Source organism: Dendropsophus ebraccatus, chromosome 6, assembly GCF_027789765.1.
Source record: "Dendropsophus ebraccatus isolate aDenEbr1 chromosome 6, aDenEbr1.pat, whole genome shotgun sequence".
NCBI lineage: Eukaryota > Metazoa > Chordata > Amphibia > Anura > Hylidae > Dendropsophus > Dendropsophus ebraccatus.
In genome coordinates, this window is record NC_091459.1 from 51,395,736 (window position 1) to 51,413,576 (window position 17,841).

The 17,841-nt window shown below is 42.5% G+C and overlaps 1 protein-coding gene across 4 annotated transcripts in view; it reads right to left on the minus strand.

Moving 5' to 3' along the window:
- The window catches only part of MOXD1 (monooxygenase DBH like 1), a 94,574-nt gene that overhangs the window by 56,669 nt on the left and 20,064 nt on the right, over window positions 1–17,841 (minus strand). For 3 of the 4 annotated variants that reach the window (XM_069973706.1, XM_069973705.1, XM_069973703.1), the window contains 3 exons: window positions 12,045–12,191; window positions 9,458–9,621; window positions 5,293–5,380 (listed from right to left, as the gene is read on the minus strand). In XM_069973706.1, the coding sequence (XP_069829807.1) occupies window positions 5,293–5,380; window positions 9,458–9,621; window positions 12,045–12,191 (399 nt within the window). Of the gene's footprint in view, window positions 1–5,292; window positions 5,381–9,453; window positions 9,622–12,044; window positions 12,192–17,841 lie in introns of all 4 variants that reach the window. The other variant, XM_069973704.1, reaches the window with a different exon arrangement.

The following is a 17,841-nucleotide window of genomic DNA, read 5'->3' on the forward strand; positions in this document are numbered from 1 at the left end:
GTTAACTTGGATATGGCTGCACTAAAAAAAAAAAGCAACCCTGTAGACTGGCTGCATATGACAAAAGAAACTGGTCACACTAGTTTTTGGAGGTTGTCGTATAGAGTCTGTGTGTAAGTGGTGGTATATGGTGTATGCCACCCTCTTACACAGGACAATAAGCAGTAGGCTTGGAAATGGCTGCACTAAAAAAATAAAGCAACCCTGTAGACTGGCTGCAGATGACAATAGGAACTGGTCACACTAGTTTTTGAAAGTTGTCGTATAGAGTCTGTGTGTAAGTGCTGCTTTATAGTGTATGCCACCTCTTACACAGGACAATCAGCAGTGAGCATGGATATGGCTGCACTAAAAAATAAAGCAACCCTGTAGACTGGCTGCAGATGACAATAGGAACTGGTCACACTAGTTTTTGGAGGTTGTCGTATAGAGTCTGTGTGTAAGTGCTGCTTTATGGTGTATGCCCCCCTCTTACACAGGACAATCAGCAGTGAGCATGAAAGTGGCTGCACTAAAAAATAAAGCAACCCTGTAGACTGGCTGCAGATGACAAAAGATACTGGTCACACTAGTTTTTAGAGGTTGTCATATAGTCTGTGTGTAAGTGGTGGTATATTGTGTATGCCACCTGTTACACAGGACAATGAGCAGTGAGGTTCAATGCAGCTGTGCTACAAATCACAGCAATACAATGTACAACAGCAGCACCACCAGCCACAAAAAATATGATAGTACTTTGAACTTCTTTGGGGTCTGTATGCAACACCAGCTGTCCCCTTTCTGCCAGCAGGCGACAACCACAGTGTGCAGCTAAAATCGTGTTAGCTGCACTGCAAGTCCCAGCCAGCAGTCTGGAGTAATCCCAAAAAAATAAAGATATTAAGCCCTTACAAGGGCTGTTGGGTTCTTTCTCTAGTATCCCTGCATACAGGAACGCTAATTCCCTTCCTAACACATTCCCTGACAGACAGCAGCTCTCTCCCTAATCTCTTCCAGCCTGCATCGGCGAGCACCGCCAGCCCAGATACATATATGCCAGAGTCATCTGATCTGGCCAGCCAATCGCTGCTATCGACATGTAGGGTTCCCACATGATGCTACGAGCTCCCAAAGACTCTCCTGCATGATGAGTGGCAGAGAAAAAGTATCGCATGATGCTCGTCTGAGTAACAAGTACCACCGAGTACCCTAATATTTGAACGAGTTAGAAGCTTGCACAAGCATGCTTGCTCATCACTAGTGGTGTTACATGTAGAGCATACAGTGTGCTGTGTGGGTGGAAACACATTGACATTAACACATTGAAATAAAGTACTGCAAATAATTGAGTAACACAATGAAACTGCAACACAGCCTAGATGTTCTGCAACAGCTTTGGGCAGGGAATGGGCAAGGTGGAGGACTGTGATGGAAAGCATGCCATTCTGGTACCTGTAGTACTGTGTATAACTGCTCAGCCAGGAAGTACAGAAACAAAATACAGAACGAAGACCCCCAGAACAAATGGATTTTTGGTAGTTTCAAACTGGGGTAGGCAGGTAAGCAATGCTATATGCTTCTGCAGCAGGTTTATTTTTTAACTTCACCTGGAGTTCCCCTTTACGCCACCATGCTTCACTGCAGACATACATGTGTAGTAAAACAGAGTACAAGGGGTAGGGTTGGTGGAGCTAAATTCTCAGAGGAGGGTGTAAGAAACTGGCAAATTTTATTGTGGTGTTAGCACTTCTGACCCCTGAGCCCCAATATGACAATAACAGGAAATTTTTATCTAAACAAGCAAAAATTTTAAAAAAGGTCGAGTAACCCATGTAAGTTAAATACTACAGCTCTACATCTTGAAGCAAAGCAGTTTTGCAGTGTTCTAGATATGACATCCATCTAGGTTAATGCCTATTTCATCTGAGTCCAAGCTCCAGCCTGTGATCAAACTAAGAACTGACAAATTCTGGTGACCTAATCCTTTAAGTATTCATACAGTAAAAGCTTTAAACAAGATGATATTGTTTCTTGTTGTCAGTGACAAGAACATGAGCAGGGTTATGGTAGCTTCCCATTTATTTCTTGAATAATAATGTAAAATGTGTGCATGTAAATACAGATGTAAATAGTGTGCAATTCATTAATTATAAAATAGGAAAGTAAGGCTGCATTCAAATGTTGTGATCATGGACAATGTTATGGCCCATTGCTTTCTTTGGGCTATTTACATGTTCCATTTTTTTCATGGATCCACAATCTGTATTGTGAAAAAATAGGACATGTCAAAACTCAGACTCGGACAAGATCATGGCACGGAATCCCCCATAGAAGTTTATGAGATCCATGTTTTTCATGGATTGCACTGATCTGATAACCGTGCAGTCTTTGGATGTGATATAATCAGTGTAAGTAAAAAAGCTTTAAACAGATCTTTGAAAAACACAGACACAGATGCCAAACGGATGCAATCACAAATGGTTTTTCATGGATCACGCAGGTAGATAGCGGACATCCACAGGCTTTAAAAATCACTGAACGTGTGAATGCAGTCTTAGACTAAAGTCAGGTCATATTCTTGGTCTGCAAGCATAAGGCATATACAACATCAATGTTTAAAAAAAAAAAAAAAAAACTCAAGTGCTCTTTACTCGACCTGAACTCAAAAGATGTGTAAAACAAAGTTTTTGCCTTTTCTTAAAAAAGGTCTAGTCAATCCTGCTACCATAGGCATCTATCTCAAGAATCAGAAGTGTGTTTTTCACATAAGGCCCCGTTCCCACTGAGCAAAGCTAGCGGAATTCCGCGACGGAATTGTCCGCCGCGGAATGCCGTTAGCCTCCCGCTCATAATGGGAGTCTATGGGAGGCGCGCGCTGCTGCTCTATACGCGCTGAAGAATGAACATGTTCATTCTTCAGCGCGGACAGGGCAGGAGCGCGCGCCTCCCATAGAGTCCCATTATGAGCGGGAGGCTAACGGCATTCCGCGGCGGACAATTCCGTCGCGGAATTCCGCTAGCTTTGCTCAGTGGGAACGGGGCCTAAAATGTGAGAAATTAGCAGCATCCCTGCTTACAAGAAAGTATAACCCTGGCTTTGTTTTTGTATAAATAATGTGTTTTCAGCTAACCATCACCTTGTGTTGCAGCAGGGCAGAGGCAGGAAATCAAAAACAGATATTTTTTACCATATTATTTTGCACATCATGAAGAGCCACAGTGTTCTTAATCAGCCAGATCTCTGCAGGACAATAGGACTGCACAGTGTTGTTATGGTTAAGTCGTTGAACATTTTCAAGGCCTTAGATGCCCTCATTGAAAACTATATTGTAACTTATGGGTTGTAGATTTCTGGAGATAAGACATCTAGAGATCCATTCTGATTGCCCCCTATCTATTTCCCTCATTAATATAGGGTAATTGGTGCCCACTTCATCAACATGGTAAGATTATAGAATGGACTTAAAGGGGAACTCCAGTAAAAAAAAATCTGGTATGAGAGAGGTATAAGTGGTATCCCACAGCCACAGTTAATTGCCCTAAGCACCTGTCGTAAAGTTCTCTCTTCAGTTCAGTGGTGATGAAGGTAGAATTCTATAGTTTTGCCACTAGGTGTCGTTGTTCCTTTTGAACCTTGTTATATGTTGCACAGCTGAAGTAAAGGGTTGCTGTTGTTACTCTACGACATGATCTGTGCTGTCCTTTAGGAGATACTTTCTCTACCTATCCCTGCTCCCCCCACACACACACAGCCCCTGGGGAACTAGTTAGTTAGCTCCGTGTGGACAGGAAGTTAGTTCAGTGTGGTCTAGTGTGAAGTGAGGTAGAAACACACATGTATGTACCAGCTAGAGACAATCTGCTTCTTTAGTCTACCTATTTCCACTATGCAGTGCCAGACACTACAAGGAGGACAAGTCTGGGAATAAACCCAGCCCACACCGAGAACCACTCTACAAAATGCAGGGCAGTATCCTAAGCTACAGAGGAACTGATCCAGATAGAACAAAGCTACCATAAGAAAGGTCTACGTATTCTATCATGCAGTGCTGGTGAAACCGGAACATTTCGGACACTTAGCTTAGCTCAGGTATCCACGACTGGGGCTTGTGTCACCCTAGTAGGATGGGTAACTCGACACTGTAGGGCAGAAAGTGGTAAGACATAGACTAAACACAGGCATAAGTATCTCTCTCCCTCTCTCTCTCTCTCTCTTTCTCTCTCAAGTTTCAAGTATTCTCTCTAAAGTTCCGGCAAAACTACCTTGGTTTGGGACTCCTTTGACAAACTCCTCTTCTCTTCACTGCTCAACTTTAAACTATACAAGTACCGCTACATCTACCTCTTCTATTCAGCACTTGCAAGTATCTCTCTGCTCAGATCCAGTGAAGCACTAAAGCCTGTATCCAGATAAGCTATTTACTGCTAAGGTGTTCTGTATTTCCTAGAGACTTTCTAGTAAAGCTGTTATATTTATTCTACCAGGACTCAGTCATCATTGCATCAGCACCTCATACACCTTTGCTATACACCTCGGGTCAATTTCCACTCTGGACTACCGTGACAGGAGCCCAATGGAACCATCACAGCCCAGCAGGTCACCGACCACTGGGGAACAGTAGAGCCAACCATAACATAAAAGCAGGTATACCACCACACCTGTGTGCTGGACTAGCACTGGCATCACAACATTACTACCTCTGGCTGAGCTGTACCAGACCACTTGTCATAACATCATCATGGAGGTTCACCACATATACAGATCTGGAATTTATTTCTATTTACAAATCTCCAGTCTTCCACTATTTATCAGCTGCTGTATGTCATGCAAGAAGTGGTGCATTCCTTCCAGTCTGACACAGTGCTCTCTGCTGCCACCTCTGTCCATGTCAGGAACTATCCAGAGCAGCAGCAAATGCCCATAGAAAACGTCTTCTGCTCTGGGCAGTTACTGACATGGACAGAAGTGGCAGCAGAGAGCATTGTGTCAGCTGATAAATGGTGGAAGACTGCAGATTTCTTAATGACAAATCTGTATACCTTTCTCATACCATTCCCCTTTAAGTTCAATCTATAATCTTATCATGTTGATAAAGTGGGCACCAATTACCCTATATTAATCAGGAATATAGTTTCCTAACTCCAGATAGGGTGCAATCAGAATGGATCTCTAGACCAATGTTTCCTTACATCAGATTTGAAAGAAAAACAAATCATCTGAGTATTCCTTTAATAGACCTGTCTTCTATAAATCCTATGAAATATGCAACTGTGCAACATCCTATCAGTCATAAAATGCATCTGTTTCAGTACCTTAATAACATGATGTTTCTTGTCCAGAACTGGAATCTTAAACATCTGGCACCAGTATGTTGTGTCCTTATCTGGAATAGGAACCTGTCTTAAAAACACAGATACAGTAGGTTCAAATGTATTATCTTTACCATGTTACAAGGCTATTGTGAAAAGTAAGTATTCACACAGTGTCATTCTGGTCATTTTATGTATTTTTCTGACAAAAGCAAAATGTGAAAATTGATGTGTCTAAACAGGGAATGTTACGCTGTTGTTTAAAGCATTTTTTTTCTACAGCCATACAGTAGGTGTCATTGGGAAACAGCAACTGCTGCGCACAGGGAAAGGAATGGCAGTGGGCAGAGATGAGCAAACTTTTCAAAAGTTTGGTTTGGTAGGTTCGACAAACTTTGAGGCAAAACACTAAAAAGGCTAAACACTGGCAGGTATTTAACGTTTGTAGTTCATCAAGTTCATTCATCTCTACTTATATGTCCTCTCTCCCCCAGTGTCTTTCTTCTCCAGTCTCTGGTGACCCCTGCAGCCGCCTCCAGCCCACTCAACCAGTCACTGGTCATGGCGCTTTCCCATCTCAGTCAGTGATTGGAGAAGGACATTGGGGGAGCGCAGACAGGTAAGCATACTTTTTTTATATGTATTTTTTGTGTGGAAAATGTTCAATTTAGTACCGGACCAAACTTTTTTCAAAGTTTTGAATAATTGATGGTTCATAAGATACGATTCGCTCCTCTCTAGCAGAGGGTCTTTGAAGATTTGGTGGGAGCAGATCAGCATCAGTGTCACTGTGGGGAAGATGCATGCCTGTTGACTTCATGGAGCCGGAGGAGGAGCTGCTGCCGAAGCATATACGTAGAATAAGATACCATGCTGGCGGCAGGACGGGAAAGAGTTCTCGAGGGGAGAATGCTCAGATAAATGCTTAATTAAGCACTAAGCTGTAGTGACCACCATAGACTGCAAAGATATCCAAAGACATCCTGTAGGTCATTACCAAAGCATGAAACAGAGAACTAAGCCCACTGAGAACTTAGCAGCTCCAGTGCCATAAAGCGGCATATAAACAGAATCTCCTTAGTGAGTGCCATAAAAGTTGTATTAATGATCACTATGATGTTAAACGCATTGCAAATGTTAGACACATGGACCAAGCTCAAAAAGAATTGTGCACCAATTTTTTATTTTATAGCCTCTGTAGTGCTTTTCACCTGTGTTTACTATGGATTACTTACATTGTGTGGACACACATGCCCAGTAATTCTCTTTAGTCTGGTCTCTGCAGAGTGATCCCCTGCTTACTGCAGATAAGTCAAAGATTGAAGATTTCTGTTTGGGATAAACCAGTGCGGAGGCGTAACTAGAAATGGCTGGGCCCCACTGCAAACTTTTGATTGGGTATATCTGATAGAGACAGAAGACCTGCACCGGTAACACTCAACTTATCTAGTCCTTTGTATATGCCCAGGATCAATGAAGTATAAGGTATGTCACTATGGTGGTGCTCATGAAACTCCTGGCAGAGAAAGGGGAAACCTGAAACAGCTGTCCCAGGACTTGCGTGTTCACCTGCAATTTCTTCCTCCCTATGAGCTCTCTACTCTGCAATATATCATCGTAGTCACTAATGGTGAGTGCCAGACTTTCTTTCTTCATAAATAAACTTTAACCCCTTAGCGACTCATGACGTATCTGACATGTGCAGCCGGGGAGCGCCTCTACTATCCGGTGTGGGTCCCGTTGCTGCGCCGGCTAATTAAGCCTCTAAGTGCAGCTGTCAAACCTGACAACTGCACTTAGAGGCTTTGATCCATGCATCCCTGGTGTCTAGTGGGACGTATCCCCCGGGGGGGGGGGAGATCCGTTCTTCTGCCCGTGCCGGGCCTCAGCGTCGGAATGACGCTGATCCCGGCTCGGAAACAGATTGCTATGGCCTGCAGCAGGCCATAACAGGCCATAACAGGCCATAACAATCTATCGATCTTTGCTGTGTATATATCTCTATGAGAGATCATTGCTGTTTATATACAAGTCCCCCAGGGGGACTATTAGTTAAAGTAAAAATAAAAGTAAAAATGTTTTTTTATTAATAAAAAATCCCCTCCCCTATTAAAAGTCCAAATCACCCCCCTTTTCCCATTTTATAAATATAAATAAATAAACAAATAAACAAACATATTTAGTATCGCTGCGCGCGTAATCGCCCGAACTATTCATTAATCACATTCCCGATCTCGCACGGTAAACGGTGTCAGCGCAAAAAATTCAAAAGTGCAAAATTGCGCATTTTTGGTCGCATCAAATCCAGAAAAAATTTAATAAAAAGTGATCAAAAAGTCGCATATGCGCAACCAAGGTACCGATAGAAAGTACATGTCATGGCGCAAAAAATTACACCTCACACAGCCCAATAGACCAAAGGATAAAAGCGCTATAAGCCTGGGAATGGAGCGATTTTAAGGAACATATATTTGTTAACAATGGTTTGAATTTTTTACAAGCCATCAGATAATATTAAAGTCATACATGTTACATATTGTTGTAATCGTAAAAACTTGAGGAACATGCATAACAGGTCAGTTTTATCATAGGGCGAACAGCGTAAATGAAAAACTCCCCGAAATCAAAACAAATTCCTTTTTTTTTTTTCAATTTGACAGCGCTAATGATTTTTTTACGGTTTTGCAGCATATGTTATGGAAAAAAATGCCTGTCATTGCAAAGTACAATTGGTTTCGCAAAAAATAAGGGCTCATGTGGGTCTCTAGGTGAAAAAATGCAAGCACTATGGCCTTTTAAACATAAAGTGGAAAAAGCAAAAGTGCAAAAACGAAAATTGGCTTTGATCTTAAGGGGTTAAATTCCCCCCCGACTGACCATTAAAGGGGTAGTGCGGCGGTAAACAATTATTCACAGAATAACACACATTACAAAGTTATACAACTTATGTTATGTCTGTGAATGGCCCCCTTCCCCGTGTCCCACCACCCCCACCCGTGTACCTGGAAGTGTGGTGCGCTATACATACCTGTCACGTGCCGACTCGTCTCCGATCTTCAGTCAGCGATGTCGTCTTCGGCCGAATCCCTCCGTCCGTCCTGAGTGCCCTCTGCCGCGTCATCGGCTGCTCAGCCGCGATTGGCTGAGCATAACTGTGCTCAGCCAATCGCGGCTGAGCAGCCGATGACGCGGTCGCGTCATCAGTTGCTCAGCCGCGATTGGCTAAGCATAACTGTGCTCAGCCAATCGCGGCTGAGCATCTGATGATGCTGAAGAGGGCGGCCGGCACTCAGGACACTCGGAGGGATTCGGCCCAGCCGGCCGAAGTCGGCATCGCTGACTGAAGATCGGAGACGAGTCGGCACGTGACAGGTATGTATAGCGCACCACACTTCCGGGTACACGGGTGGGGGTGGTGGGACACGGGGAAGGGGGCCATTCACAAACATAACATACATTACAAAGTTGTATAACTTTGTAATGTGTGTTATTCTGTGAATAATTGTTTACCGCCACACTACCCCTTTAAGGCGTCTAGTCATAACTGCATGCAGTGGTAAGGAGTGCTTGCAGTTAAAGGGACATTTTCAGAACCCAAGTGGTCCACTTGGCCACCTGGTGCTGCAAATAATAACAGCTCAGGGGGCCCAGTGTATTGCAGGGGCGGGCAATGGAGCCCCCTAATGCCGCTATAGCTGCTATATTGGTAGTTACGCCCCTTAACCAGAGCCTCTGTAGTAATATGGCATGTTGTTCAGAAGACTCCTATGTTGTCAACTGCTTAAGAGAAAAGGAGAGTAATTTTATCCATAGACTGTTCCCGTCAGCCAGATTAGCAGCAGCACCAAAGGGGACACATTAAAGCAAAATTCAATGAAAAAGTATTTTACATGCCAGACACTGTACAAAATACTTTAAAACAGGTAAAAAAAATAGCCAGGACTTTTTCGTATAGGAAAGTATATTTTATGTGAAAAGTGTCCATATCATGTAACTGAAATCCAACCACCAATGGTATGTAAGTAGGAAAAGCCCTTTCAAAAGAACATTAGCAATACAGATAAACTTCCTTTCCGTTGCATGCTACTGTATAATAAAAAAAATGAAGAGCTAGAGAGGAATTGTCATGTAAAATTTATATTCATATAATTTATAAAAACTTACGTACAGATTTGTAAAATTAAATGATGGATTGTCATTAGATACATCTTTTTTTCTTTCGGGATTTAACAGTCGTAAACTCTTCTGACCACGATTTAGTCCATGGTAAATAGGACCAGTACTTGCAATGTCATTTGCATGGTAAGCCCAAATCACTCTTACTGTGCTTTCCTGTAACAGCAGAAAATTAAAATGTAACTTTCAGTGAGTATAATTTACCTTGTGAATGAGGTTCTTTAATTCTATGATGCCATCAGTTCCTAATTTCCTAATCCCTTATGTACATATCAAGAATTCTAATCTGCATTAGGGTATGTTCACTAGAGATGAGCATGCTCGAGTCAGATCACTCTGCATTTGAATACTGGTGGTGGACAAAGTTAGATACGGCCCTAGGGAGTCCTGGATACAACCATAGGCCATAGGCTAGATCCATTTTTCCAGGACTGCCTAGGGCTGTATTAAACTTCTTCAGCTTCCAGTATTCAAATGCTAAACGATCGGACTTAAACATACTCGAGTTGTGCTCATCTCACATACTATATAGGCTTTAGACTTTATACTGTTAATCTGCAGAAGATATGCACAGATAGGCCAGGTTCACATTATATAATACAGGGGCCGTTCTGTGAGACAGAAGTGTCACAGAACGGCCGCTGTCAGTGAAGTTCATTCCATTCAGTAATGCAGTACTGGTTGGATGAATTTCATTTCTTTTGAATTGGTATGCAGGAACATACGGGTCTGCCCGCGTTCCAATTCACCATAGCCAACAATGTAAAGTATGGCCAGAGCCGGATTTTACATTGTCTGCACTGTCAGTTTTGTGTGGCTGCTATTCAATGAATAGTGACTGCACAAAACTGGCATGTACGTTTTTTGTGCGGCTGCAAGGAATCCTGTAATGTGTATATATACATTGTATTTTTTTTTCATTTAATTATGGACAGTGTTGCAATCTGCCGGTATTAACGTTTTCACGTCAGCAATGTGTATATATACGTTCCTACTGCATATACCCCGTCCAGTAGGAATGTACATATACTTTCCTGACTGTGAAGGGGTTTGATGTGTGTGGGATCGCTGCAGTGAGAGCGGCCCCACACACATCAGTGTCCCGGGAGCTGAGGATAATGATAGGCACCTGCGATAGTGCAGCTGCCTCTCATTAACCCCTTATATGCCACAATCTATAGCAATTGTGGCGTTTAAGGTACTCAGTGACAGGACAAGCTCCATGCTGCGGGGGTCCCGATCGCTTGTACTGACGGGTGGGGGTAATCCACTTACCTGCGTCCTGTCGGGTCGACCATCTATGTAAAGAGTTTGCTCATAGGTAGGCTCTATTCATAGATCGCCGATAACACTAATCTGTGCTATGCTATTAAAAAAAAACCTTATAACCCCCCCAATAAAAGTTTATTATACCTCCTTGTTCATTATAAAAATAAAAATATATAAAAAAATAAATAAACATATATATGGTAGCGTGCGAAATTGTCCAATCTATTAAAATATAACATTATTGTTCCCGCATGGTGAACGGCGTAAACGGAAAAAGAACCACCAGGATTGCTGATTTTTTAAAAATTATATATCAGAAAAAAATTAATAAAAAGCGATGAAAATTTTACACCAATATGATATTAATAATAACAAGAGATCATGGCACAAAAAATGACACCCCAACCAGCCTGGTAGGTGGAAAAAACAAAAGCGCTATGGCTCTTAGAAGGTGGGGAGGAACATTGCATTAATTTGACCTGGACAACCGTGCATCAATGGGTCTTGAATGGGGTAAATAAAAAAATATGTTGTGTGAACTTAGCCATTTAGACATAATAAAACATAACTTTAAATCTAGTATCTAAAATAACCCACAGAAAAAAAAGTTACTATACTAACTTTCTGTGCCAGAAATATGACCCATATTTCATTGTTGATAGAAAAATTAAAACCTACAGATTAGGGCAAGAAAACAAAAGTGCTGCCACCCAAAAATCACAGGAAGGAAAAATTCTATATAAAAAGTGTAAAATAGCATACTAGACTATTCAACCTTAAAGGGGTTTTCAGGAGAGCCTAAGGGCCCTACTACACAAACAGATTATCTGATAGATTTTTTAAGCCCAAGCAAGGAATGGATTTGAAAAGAGGAGAAATCTCAGATTTTCCTTCATTACCTGTTCAGTGTTTATTGTCCATCCCTGGCTTTGGCTCCAAAAAATCTGTCAGATAATCTGTTGGTGTAAAAGGGCCCTTAGACGGCTAAAGCCTTCTGCTCTCCAGTGCTCACTTCCACATCTGGGAAGTAAGCCTGAAAGGATGGGTGTAACTCGCAATCATCATGTGCAGGAGGAACCATGCCCTCATGTGATGTTCAATAGCTTCACAGTGTCTTCAATGTTACAACATAATTGTGCAGCTATTAGACATCTTGTACAGTTGTGTTTTGGCTTTGGGGAGCAGAGGACTTTAGCTGTCTTCTGTTCTCCAGACAACCCCATTGAGAAAGATTAACAAAAACCTTGATGTCTTCTGGTCACTTCTACCAATGTTGCCCGAAATGATTGTCTGGGGTTTACATAACTTACCGTTATATTTTTATCATGTTGATCGCATGTCTGGAGAGGTCTGCTAAATTTAAGCGTGGTATGAGTTCCATTTTCCATGGCATATTCAAGTTTATAGTTTTGTTGAGGGTCCTTGTGAAGAACTCTGTTGTCATCCGTAAAGTAATCCTATTAGATACAAAGATACAGGTAAATACATTGATATGATGACAAAAGATGTATTTATTATTGTGCTTATGTAATGCCAACAAATTCTACAGGGCTGTACCCACATCATCATCATGTACTTCAATCATTGCCACCATAGGGTATCTCGGTCTAATGTTCTTGATATAAGACACACATACACGCATACTGTAGATACACACACACAAAAACACACTATGACCTATTTCATAGCAATTATCCTTTCAAAAGAACACTCCAATGTCAATCACCACCATTAAGAAGACCTTCTTTATTCCAATGGTTTTATATCTAAATGCTGTGAATAGGAAAAGGTGTCATCTTCCTTTCAGCCTACTGCTGTTTTAAGCTACCACCAAGGGCCTTGAGGAAGCGCATGGTAGTGAAACAGACACACATAGAAGAACAAATCACAGTGTAGACTGGGGGTCTTGGAATGTGTCCATCATTCCTCAAAGAACAACGTTTCGGGCAGATGCCTTTATCAAACTTTTAACCTCGATGAAGCCTGTTGCCTAGGCCAAATGTTGTTGTTCTTTCCAATGAATCATTACTTACCTCTCCTCAAGCCCACAATGCGCCATGTGACAGACTCAGGGACCTCCACCAAAAGGCATTTTCCCCTGAGTTTTAATGGCTTCCTGCCCCAGTGACTGGCTGAGCGGGCTGTCCATCAATTGGGTCATGACGTCGGCTCTGCACAAGATCCTGGAGCCCGGTAGGGGTCAGTGATTTAGGGCTGGAGAGGCATGGAGAGAGGTGAGTATGTATAGTTTATGTTCCCCCATACTCCTTTACTTTAATAAATTTATCACATGCCTGGACTTATCCTTGCCCTTTTGGGTTATTTACTGGCCATTTCACTAAACAGAGCACCACCTAGGACCAGTGCTTCTGTAAAAAAAATTATCTATTAAAATCAGTCTCATAAACTTAATAAACAGTATCAATACTATTAATTGGACTACTGCAGAAAACCATTTGAAAACATTAGTTCTAGAGCAAACTATAAGGCTAAGAACAGGGGCGTAACTAGAAAGGGCTGGGTCCCATAGCAAACTTTTGATTGGGCCCCCCTCTTCTCCCTCATCTCACTGTAGGTAATGCCCCTGTTTGTTAACCCTTTGTCCAGTAGATAGCATATGTTAAGCATTTTCCCTGGTATCCCCCCCCAGTAGATAGTGCCCCCTATGGTAGACATCTCCCCTAGTGTCCCCCATTTTAGGCATCTAGCCTAGTGTCCCTTGGATACCTCACATACATAGTGTCCCAAAAATAGACAACTCCCCTATTATCCTACCCCCCCAGTCTTCCATGGTAGGCATCTCCCTTGGTAGTATGATGACAGCTCAGGAGGCCCAGCATATTGCAGGGATGGGCCCCCTGGTGTGGTGGGCTCCTTAGCGGCCGCTATAGCTGCTGTGATGGCAGTTTCACCTCTGGCTAGGAAGCAGGGGCGTAACTAGAAATGGCAGGGCCCCATAGTCAACTTTTGATTTTGCTCCCCGAGTGACCAGAACCCCATGAAGTGTAGTCATAACCTTTAAAATTTAACTGTAAGCGCTTGTCCTTAGTAGGTAGGGAAATACCGCATGTTAGGTTGACATCCCAGGAGGAAAGTAATGCCCTAAATTAGGTAGATGCCCCCAGAAAGTAGTCATCCCCCCACCAAATAATCAGCTGAGCCCAGTAGTTTACCCCAACCCCACCCCTCAATTAAAGGGGTATTCCCATCTGATCTTAGTATTTAGTATCCATAGCATATGTAATAACAAGCTACAGACTGGGAGACAGACAGCCACTGATCCAAAGACTGGGGATGGTATCTCTCCACAATGATTAGAGTGCTCAGTGTGCCTGTTCTAAGGATCAGTGGGGGTCCTGGTGGTCAGACAGGAATACATGAAAGCAGTGGTTAGGCAATCCCTTCAATTAAGTAGATGCCTCCAGTAGGTAGTTAACCCCCTTCCCCATTCAGTAGATGCCCTCAGTGAGTAGTTAACCCCCTTAGTTAAGTAGATTCCACAAGTAGGTAGATAATTGACCCCACTTAAATAGATGCTCCAGTAGGTAGTTAACCCACCCAATCAAGTATTTGCCCCCAGTTGCTCACCTTACCCAGGATGCCTATAGTAGATCCCAACAAAATAAAGAAAATATATAAATACCACTTCATCACCCCTCCACTCCAGCAATAAGGCCACCCACAGTGGCAGGAAGAATTGAACAAGTTATATACATTAGTAAAACATTGTAATAGCCATACATTTACAGAATATGATCAACAAAGTGCGTGTACCACTGGAATTGTTAATTCATCCAGGACTGCAAGAGCTAAATGGGGGCCTTGAAGGAATTCATAGCTAGGAACAAGGATGTATCGTAAGAAAAAAACTTTTCTGGCTAACCTAGATTCAAAAGAGCCTCATAATTTGACATTCTATTAACTTGCTCCCCATGGGGCAGTTTCCTTCCGTTCCTGAAACAGCTGTCTTAACACTCTCTCTCTAAAAACCCCAGCCTTCATGTGAATTTACTTTCAAGTTACTGCATGCTTTCTTTAATCTTTAAGATCTTAAAGAAAGTCTTGGAGGAACAAATAATGTTACTTGTCATCTCAATCTAAACTCCTGTTCTCTTCTTCCAGAGAAAAGAAATCATTTTTATGGTTTTGTTCCCAGGAATACAAAGATGTTTCTAAGAAGTTGGTACATCAAAGTTCAATGTGGTACTGTATAGAGAAGTGTGCAGACAATGTCTATTATGTATTATAACTGAAATCTTAATGTTCCGGAACCATTGATGGGCTCCATTAAAGCTAACAAGTTTATTTCTATAACTTTTTATTCATTCACTGCTAATGTTTTCATGACATCTTATTTTTTAACAAAACATTTATAATAACAAATAGTATACTAGATCATATTAATTCTTATAGGACTTAAATTGTAATTCTACTCAAAATGTACATTTTAACATACCATAGAGGCATATTATATCCATAGATATAGCCTTTTGCTTTCCACAATTAAGGAACATTGAGCAACTTATGGGATCGTCAAATAATGTGACATGATCACTGCTTGAAAAAGGCTGTTTGTAGCCGAAACGTTGCGCACTGGTGTGATATTAAAACTGGACATTTTCACTTTGGATGTGCTGTGTCCTGCATCTTTTTCCATGATGATCTATAATGTGACACAACATTCTATACACCCTTATACAATTTTATTGGTCCATTACTTGGAATGGTAATTTTTAAAGAAGAGATTTTAAAGTGTAATGATATCTTTAGAGTGTAATGTAACTGAGTTCTTGGGGTATCTTTTAACACTTATCTGAGTGACATGCCTGAATACATGACTTGATTAAAAAAAAAAAAAAAAAAAAAGATAATGTAAGGGACCCCTGGACCTGATGGAAGACTGGTACGGGCAGACAGTGTGAGCGCTAGTGCTAGCATCCCCAATACAGTTCTTGCCTAGTCCTGCCTTGCCTACACTGTTCAATTAGTCAGGTTCACAAATTTTTGGTGTATAATTTGCGAACTTGCAAACCGGACCTTTATCCCCTCCTGCTGCTGCACTGTAAATTAACGTCGCTGTAGCCTATCCTGAGCCTGCAGCAATGTTAATTTATGATGCAGGATGACACAGGCACAGAAGCTGCTCCTGTGTCATCCGCGGTCAGTCCCAGCTATCAGTGATAGCAGGGCAGTTTCTAGGTCATTTTGGCAACAGGGCGAATCTTGATAAAAGCGCCCCCCACCCGGACCTCACTTAGTTCAGCCCTGGGAAAGGAAGGGGGGCATTTATCAAGACTCAGGTTGCTAGGAAGCAATGTTATATTGTGAATACAAAAACATCATTCAGTGACTCACAGGTGACGTCTTCTTTGATCTGAGGCGTCACTTTCCTTTTCCTCTCTATCCAGCCAAGGCCTCCATGATGATTTCTTCCAGCTACAATTCATCTCTTCAGAACCTGCCAGACAAACATTTCAGGCTCCGCACATTTCCAGAAATTTCCTACCCCTTTTCCCACTCAAGGTCCCCAGCTGTGGTAATTCTGCTGTTTGGTACAGTGAAGTCAGTAGGTATGTGGGTTGTCCCCTGTATGTAGGATCCCCTACTGTGCCCCCATATACGTTACTGCTAAGTGCTGCGATCATCTAGTGTGAATTTATCTATCTATTTATAGTAATAATGTCTCCTGCTGTGCATCCATATAGAAATGTCTCCCTGTGCTGTTCTCCATTATAATAATGTACCCTGTGCTGTGTCTCCATAGTACTAATGTCCCACTGTGCTCTGTCCCTATAATGATGATGTCACCCTGTATTGGCCCAACACAAAAACAAACCAAAATACTCACCTAATCTTGGTAATGCGCTGGGTGTAACCAGGGCCGATTCTAGCTTTTCTGCCGCCTGAGGCGAAAACTGACAAAGCGCCCCCCCCCCCCCCCCCCCTCAGAGCAATAGTCAGAGAGAGAACATCCAGGACAGGCACAGTGCATCACCGCAGTGTGTATGGGACAGTACTATAGATAACAGTGTGCTCTGTGCGGTGACCAGACTTTGTAACTGTTTGAGCCACTATGGGCCCCCTGGGAGCTTCAAAACAAACAACAATCTACAACTGCTGACCTCTGACCTCAGGAGCCGGAGAAGAGCCATAAAACGGGCTGCTCTGTTAACTCTTTCAGTACTGCAGAATGTAGAGTATTACTGTGCATCACTTACATTCTGCAATACAGAAAGAGTTAACAGCAGAGCAGAACGTTACTTTTATGCCTCTTCTCCTGCTCTTGCACTATGCTGAGGTCAGCTCGGAGGTCGGCAGTGCAGAGAAGACATAATACAGCGTCCCCGCTGCTAACTTTTTCTTTTCTACAGTGTGTAAGTGATGCAGAGTATAATAACTCTGCATTATTGAAAGGGTTAACAGCAGGAGACACTATATCTATGTCTTATGTGATGTGAATACCTGTGAATACGAGGCTTCCAGTGCCTCCTCAGCGCTTCTCATGAGGCAACTGACAGGAAACACGGCTGGGCACTGAGCCGTAACTAGTTGTAATGATAAGGACACAGGACGCTGATGCCGCCCCCCTCAAGGGCTGTGTTATCTGCCGCCTGAGGCAAACACTTCACCTCGCCTCATGGCAGATACGGGCCTGGGTGTAACTAGAAATGGCTCTGGGTTACATAGCAAACTTTTGATTGCCCCGTCCCCACGACTGACCACTAAGCTGTCAAGTGTATTCATAACTACGTAACTGCTAGCGCTGGTCAGAAGTGCTTGCAATTAAAGGGACATTTGCAGAACCTGGGAGGCCTGTTCGGCCTTCGGGTGCTGCAAATGATAACATCTCAGGGGGCTCAGTGTATTTCGCTGGGGATATGCTGAAATCAGAAGCACTGAACTTGGAAGCATCTCGTGGCCCCATAGAGAATGAAGTGCAAGCTGCAGGGGCTGATCGCTTAGCTTGTTGCAGGGTACACCCTAAAGTATATACATTAACACTGGGTTTTGGATATGCCTTTTGTATTTGTAACATATGTAATTCATTCATCAGTTGTGCACTGCTATACATTAGACATAAATTAACCTCTAAAGATGCCTTGGCAG